Source organism: Anarrhichthys ocellatus, unplaced genomic scaffold, assembly GCF_004355925.1.
Source record: "Anarrhichthys ocellatus isolate YVR2014 unplaced genomic scaffold, GSC_Weel_1.0 scaffold17, whole genome shotgun sequence".
In the NCBI taxonomy this organism is placed as follows: domain Eukaryota; kingdom Metazoa; phylum Chordata; class Actinopteri; order Perciformes; family Anarhichadidae; genus Anarrhichthys; species Anarrhichthys ocellatus.
The window spans coordinates 6,906,989-6,914,722 of record NW_022280047.1 but is presented as its reverse complement, the minus strand read 5'-3'; the positions used below and the strand labels follow the sequence as shown (position 1 = coordinate 6,914,722).

The window sequence follows — 7,734 nt, the reverse complement described above, 5'->3', positions numbered from 1 at the left end:
AGTACCTTGCGCTTTTTATCCCGTGACCGACTCCTCTTTTTGACCCTCTCCTCCTCCTTCTCTTTGCGCTCCTGCTCTAGCTGGGCTTCTAAATCCTTGTTCTTGCGGAGATGTTTGGCGGCTTGTGCCATGGCGTTGGTAGTGGAGGTCTGGGCTGCGTTGGCGTGTCCCGATCCTACGGCGGTGGTCTGCGGGGCGACAGCGCTGGGACTTCTACCTGGTGCCGGCCAACACTCGCGCTGCCGCTGCTGCTCTGTGTTCCTCTATGGCCCTGCAGAGTCTGCGAGCGTGCTCACCCTCTGCTGCCTCCTCCTCCTCCTCCTCTTCAGCAGTGCAGTCACACACACATCGGCAGTCCTCAGCCGTCTGCTGTGGGATGCTACTGCAACGCTGCTCTCTCTCTCCCCCTCTCGCTCTCTCTCTCTCTCTCTCTCAATTGCTCACGTACACTTCCCTCCTTCAATTTTTCTGCTGCCTTCCTCTCTCATCTCCCTCTTTCTCTGCGCAGAGGAAAAATGTAAATAACAGTGAACAAACAGGTTCTCTTTCTTTTCGACTTGTTTTCATTCTCTGCATCTATTCTGTTCACTGCTTCGACCCCCCCCCCCCCCCCCTCCTCTCCAACAAATTCAAGAGGGGATGAACTGACAGTCAATTGAGGAATAGCCTGAGCTGAGCAGCTTTGAATCAAAGTCAACTCTCCTTCCTTGCATTGATTTTGTTTCCTTTTCCTGTATTTAATTTCTCAGTGTCTCATAGTCCTGCTGTGTATCCATCTGTGGAGGATCGCTAGGCTGCACAGGGAACCCGTCATCACCACATTCACTCGCACACAGAGACCAGAGGAAATAAAAAACTAAAAACTAAAACATGCATGAGGAAAAAAATAACCTGCCTCTTACTCGTGTACTCTCTCTCTCTGCTCCCTTCTCCCTCTCTACTGTTCAGGCGCTGCAGCAGACCGGATTGGTATCCGTGCAAAGATGTTGGTGCAGTGTGCTTGTGTTTGTTAGAGTGAGGCTATTTCCACATCGCCCCCTGAACATCTATTGAAAAGGGTGATACAGTAACATTAAAAGCTTTGCTTTATTGACTTCGTTTTCTGGCTTCCGACATTCGTTTTCTCCTCTTTCCCTGATCCCATTGTAGTTTTTCACACAATAGGTGGTATAAATATATGCATTATAATATAAGTGGCATTTGTGTTATAGTGCTCATGTGTAATGCATGTGTGTGTATATGTGCGCAGTGATAACGAGGTGCATAGGGAGAGAGGAGCTGATGGAGCCGGCACCTGTTTACTGGTATTGCTCTGCCTGCCTGCCTCCCTCCTCCTTCCTTCCTCCCTCCCCCCCTCTCCCCTGCAATGCTGCTGACGCAGGCAAAAAATATCGTTTAACATCTCTCTTTGCCCAGCTCACTATACATCACATGTACAGTTCACACTGATACAGTAGACACACACACACACATCCCACACGTGCTTTAGTGCATACACACACAGGAGGGACAGCTGGTGAATGATGGCTATCAGAGTATTCTGCAGCCACGTCTTCATTTCTGGCTTATTTGTTCTCACCTTCATTAGTAATTTTAGAGAATAACATAGGCAAATGTAGGAAAACAAGGAGGATATTATCACAACATCCTATTTTCTCAATCTGTCATTTGTTTCCCATTTTAACAGCTAATTAACAGTTGAATGACTCATGATATTGAGCCCAATTTGAATGAAAAATTAAATCAGGGTATTTCTTGGCTGTGCATATTATTTAAGAGAAAAATGTGTTGACAAAATTAAGATTATTACCATATTTTAGAACCATTTCTTGTACATTTCACTCATTATCTGCTGCTGCTTCCTGTCCGTATCTCTGTACTTACTGTATGTCTTTCCCTGTGTCTTCCTCTGCTCTCCTGCCAAGGCTTCCCCTGATCTGATAGCAGCTCTCCGTCTCTATACTGCAGCATACTAATGAATAGGACTAGTGATATTGCCTTCTGTCTGCAACGCTACTACACAAATCACTCGCTCATGTGGCCCAGCTATGACACAAACAAACACAAATACAGACGGGCCGTCAGCTCTGTGGCGAGATATCCATCACAATATCGAACTCCTGGGAATGTGCCAAAATGAATCACCAGTTGGACCGACTGCACTGGTATTAAGGAGGTTTTTGCTTAGCCAACTAAATTGGTCTTGCTATGCTATATACTCTTCCTCAGCTAATGGAGGGGCAGATTTACAGTGGATTTTTAACACAGCCAGTGGGACCACTTAGCTGGATCATCTGAGGCTGAACCTGGAGAGACCCAGTGGAGAAGAGAGCGTCCCTTACCGATCACATACTGACAAACAACACGGTTGCTGCTTTGACAGAAGGCCCCGTTTCAAACGCCTGTTTCAATTTCTTTCTGATGCTGCGTTATTTGGCTGCTAACCTTCAAACCTGACATGAATTTCATTAGATGCAGCGACAAAGACGTGTCTTCAAAGTACGCACTGAATGCAACTGCATTACCGTGTATCAATGATGTAACTGCTTATGTTAATAGGGGTCCAAATTACTGCTCCATACTGAAATGCAATGGAAACCAATGGCTAACAAATCCATCAAACAACATGTAGGTTTTGCTTTGGAAAAAGGAGGTTAGTAATATAACTCCCAGACCGGACAACGCCTTGACCAGGGACCTGTCAATCGCAAGCCAGTCCTAAAGCATACCCTGTTTTATCATCCAATAATGTGACCATCATTTACCAAATTAACATAATGCTGTATCAAAGAAGACTTCAAAGTAGTGATTTAGAACATAAACTTATGTTTACTGACATAATACAAGTGAGAAGTAGAGTCATTTTGACATAGACTTCTATACAATCCGACTTATTTTTGCAACCGGAGGAGTCGAGTTGTTTTTTTATGAAAACATGACCTTGCCACCATTAGAGATATGAACATAAAGAGTGACCACAAATTACTGTGGTGAGACGGGCTTCTGGAGCTTTTGATTAAATCATGTTTCACAACGTGAGTTTCTTAACATGCACTAATGTATTAAGAAATAGTTTTCCGACACATTTTGCTGAAACATGCTAAAATACTGGAATGAACTGTAAAACCACATATACGGTTATTTTTGTGTTTTAGAGTACACCCAGTGTACATTAACTGTCCCTGAGGTGGTCCTGCCTGGGACACAAAGGGGACAGGTTGTGTGGACCTGGGGACAGAAAGAAACACACAGCTACTGCCCGGCTTCTCTTCAGTGTGACGGCCAGCACCCGCCAGCATGTTAGCCGCTCCAGCGCTCCTCTAAAAACAGTGACGGGATACGACAGAGCCACACACATACACCGTCGCACACACGCATGCAAACTCACCACAGTGAAAGGAGAAAGAGGCAGCCTATTCAACACATGGAAGCATATTGTACGTAACCCCTCTAGAAGCACAGACAGTCATGTAACAGTTAAATCAACTCAAAAAGAGCCGAGGGACACACTGGCCCGGGGTTTACACAGGTCCACACTAGTCAGACTTAGGTTTACAGCACTCAGTGTCATTTAACACCTTACAGTGCTGTATAAAATCACAATAAGCAATGTAATTACAATGTAGGTTGGTAAGAACAAAGGCACGATGTATAGGCCACCGTCTGAACCACTCTCAATGGAACTGCAGATGACAAGGCCTTTGCTACATCTTATTCTGCTTCACCCGGTTTGTTGAGAAAATAACGTTTTGCATGTTGACATTTGGCAATCTTGCTAGCATTTCACATCTATCCACATAACTAAGACTAAAATTGTTTTATTGCTCACATGTATGACCTGGCAGGTGAAACCTAAACATCTGACCGTCATCTCTTATTTCTAGTTGAGAAGTTTGTCCGCAGTTCATGAACTCCAGTGGTCCCAGTTGCTGTTCCAATGTCGATGTTATACACAGTTGTCTGCACAAAGGTGCATCTGGGCAAGGGACGGGCTAAACATGAAGTGGGATTTTAAACAGTTCATCAAAAGGCAGCTAAGGAGTTGAATCCCCGGCAAGGAATGAGAAGTTTGTCCTCAACAATGTAGTAAGTGTCGGTCCTGCGTAGGAGGTACAGCTGCTGACCCTCTCTTCCTCTTAATGCTGCAGCAAGGCACAACATATCACAATGTGACAATTATGAGACCATTATATAAGAAAAAAGCAAACTACTTTTGCTACCCAACAGAGGTTTGTGTTTAATGTATAATTATGTACTTTTAAATATCTCCACACTAACTTATATCAAATTAATCTAGCTCTTATTATTCCCAAGATGTTGATACGCTTATGTTGAGGACCAATAGCAAAGACATAAAGGGCTACGAGACAGTTTTAAAGGCACAAGTTTGTCCACAGCATCAGCGGGGCTTATTTGGACCCTTCTGCGTCCAGCTGTAGGCAACAGAGAGTGCAGCAGCAGCAGGGAGAACATATCACTATCCCAGTCTGACAGGTAATAAAGGAGACAAAGTAATAAAGAACATCAGTGGCAATGAGCTCCCATGAACATTAAAGTCACCCATGTATTATTTCTGGTTGTAGTGTCGTCATGTGGAAGCTTTTTAGCTGCTCTCACAAGCAAACGGCCGTCAGCTGATGAAGTCAAGTGTTTCGCCTCTTCAATGACTTGCAGGCTGTGTCCCACCTTTCAAGCATCTCTGAGGATGTTTCTGCGCCAAACATCAGCTGCATGTCTTCAGCTGGTCTTCACCTGCCAGGCTAGAAATCCAGTACCCTTTTGAACATCCGTGATATTTGATAACTTTGAACAAACGCATCAGTGTGCAGAAAGTTGCCCAATAGTCATATACATTAGCAATGTCTATTTGAGAGCAGCCAAGACAATTTTGTTAGTTGGTGAGTAAATTTTGATTAAGTCAATTCATTACAAGCGATTAACACGATGGCTAACCAATATTTTCAGTTGAAAGAATTATAAATTTCACCTGGCCAAAGCAAAGCCTCAAAATCTGGTAGCAGTGCTACTTGTTAGCCAAGACAGCCATTAATTAAAAAGACCAGAAGTTCAATTAACTCTAAACAAGTCCAATCAACTGCTTTAGAAAATAAACTTTGCCTCCCTTTGACCAATAGCGTCCAGGAAAGGGTCCGACGGAGGAAATGGGCCGGAGCCGGAGTTCAGCAGATAGAAACTTCTCCTTTGACACCAACCAAATGAAAGATGCACGCTATACACACAAAACATAACATAATGTTTAACACATTTGCTGTACGATTTACTGACATGTCTCAACTTGATCCTGAAACTGCAACGGTTTCCTGGAAGCAGATAACGAGTTTCCTTGTCTTGAAATACCACATTCTGCTGATCAAGCATGTGTTAACACTGTAGTACAGTACACTGTCCTTGGACTGAACTTTCTAGCCAGTCATTAAATGTCAGCTTTACAGAAAAGTTACACCCACACCACAGGTAAAACCCACGGGACAATATTCTCACTTCCTGCTCTAATTTAGTCAGCCTCATCATCAGGGACAGGTCACATGGACGCACAGGTCTGGAGAATATCTCTCAAACAAACACTTCATGAAATCAGTTTAGTCATAATGACAGGAAGCTAATGCCTCTTGTTGCTTTGCATATTAGCACATCAGCCGCAGCAGTCGCTCGTGTACAGATACAGCAGATGCTGCTGGTTTTTACCATGTCGCTCGTGTTCAATCCACCTCAATATTCGAGAGTCTCTGGTGTGTTTGCTGGCAGAAGTCCACAGCCTACAGTGAGATACAGTATTCTGCAGGCCTGTGCCATGCTCTGCACCATCAACTGTGGTTTATAGAGTTATTTTAACAACAGCAGTGTTAGTCACTATCAGCCAAAATGAGATGATGGGATGAACTTAAAAAAAAAAAACCTTGTTGCTATTACAGTATGGATGAACACTGTGGACTATTTTGTGATTTGAAGTGGATCAACGGATCATATCGCTGCCCTTTTAACCACGTGAAACAGATTATGGTCGGTCGTCACCAAAGATGGGTTGGAGAAACATTGAGGAGGGAAGAATAGAGGTCAGGCAGCGCCCTCTATTGATTACTAGAGGCTACTGCGACAAAGAGAGACAGGAATATTTGCTGCATGAGTCTACAGTCAAACATGGAGGGTCTTGGTAATACCATGCTGTTGAAATGTGTTCATGTAGGAGCCTTTAATCAACCAACAAAATAGACAACAATTTACCAGTTACAACAACAAACATTCGTGATATCTTACAGGCAAAAATTACAAGACTAACGGCACAAATACAACAAATGTGGTGGGACTCATCCATAATACTGATTACACCATGGATCACAGTGCCCCCCATAGGCTCATCTTGCAGTACTGCTAGTGGCTGCACACACACACACACACACACACACACACACACACACAGCAGAGCTCAACACTGCACTGCAGCACATAGCCAACTATGAGCAACACCACAGGACGGCACAGCTCAGTGCTGCTCCGACAAGAGAACACACCGTTCAGATATAATCACGTGCCCAAATGAGCAGGATTAAACTAATTCCATGTGAACATGAGCACTGAAATTTGTATTTAGCACTGAAAGTGTGTACACAAACCGTTAATCGATAAGCTATTAATCATTCGAGCTATTCATGAAGCAACAATGACAAACGTTCCCCGGTTCCAGTTGTAAGGATGTGTGGCTTATATCCGGTTCATATCATTAGAAATAGAGAATTTGGGGGGTTTGGACAATCAAACATTAAACAAATTGAAGATGTCTTCTTGGGAAAAGATGGAATGGGCTCTCTTTCTTTTGTTACAATTTTTTCTAACATTATATTGTCTAAACAACATTTAAAAAAAACTAACTGAAAGAGAATTGATACAAAACAACTGAATGCAATGTGTCATATATGTAAAAGTATTTCTGTTTAAGCCCAGTTCATCAAGACAGACTTAGCTTGATAAGCTACGGTCTACATCCATACAGGAGGTGAGAATTATGACAACATCTATTATGAGCGTAATGCAATCCAATACAACAAGTCAAACTAAATGACCAAATGACCATAAAGTTGAATCAACAAGTCTCTGACAAAGAGTCAACTTAATCTGAATGTACTAAAGTTCACAAAACTAATATTTGTTGCAGGTTTGCCACTCAGTCCTGTATTGCACCGCGTCATTGTTATTTTGTACACCCTCAGCAAGTGCAGTGTCTGGTGGACATTTTGCAGTCATCCTTCCCCTCCTGACACTTGGCTAGTAAAGCATGAAGGCAGGATAGAGCAGGTTAGCTCGGAGACCTGAAACGCTCCTTTGGAAAGATCTCTCCCTCTCCCTCCCTCTCTCTTTCTGCTGGCACTGCACCAGCAGAGAGAACACTGATTGGGAAAGCCATATGGCAGGTAACAGACCAAGGGTTAAGCTTCGTGTCCAAACTGTGTCGTGGCTCAGGCAGCCTGCCACCTCATCTGATTTGGCTCTGTATTCTAGGGAAGTATGTAGATCAGAGTTCAGTGTAAATATACCACCATCACCGGCTCGGTGGTGTGAACAGCAGTTCAGAGTAGTTTCAAAGCCGCCGAGTCAGCAGTGAATTTCACTGACACACCAACTGGGAATGGCAATGGCCTTAGGCAGATTGACAATCACTGCTGTTGTGAGGATCTGTCAGAGCTCAGCACAGCAGTGCGAAGGCAAAGCCATACTTTG

At 43.6% G+C, this 7,734-nt stretch overlaps 1 protein-coding gene across 13 annotated transcripts in view; it reads right to left on the bottom strand.

The window, feature by feature from the left end:
- The window catches only part of ank1a (ankyrin 1, erythrocytic a), a 77,593-nt gene extending 77,020 nt beyond the window's left edge, over window positions 1-573 (bottom strand). For 5 of the 13 annotated variants that reach the window (XM_031856389.1, XM_031856393.1, XM_031856396.1 and 2 more), the window contains exon 1: window positions 6-572. In XM_031856389.1, the coding sequence (XP_031712249.1) occupies window positions 6-131 (126 nt within the window). In that variant the 5' untranslated portion in view covers window positions 132-572. Of the gene's footprint in view, window positions 1-5 lie in introns of all 13 variants that reach the window. The other 8 variants (XM_031856395.1, XM_031856399.1, XM_031856390.1 and 5 more) reach the window with 6 other exon arrangements.
- Between the last annotated feature and the right edge of the window lie 7,161 nt (window positions 574-7,734).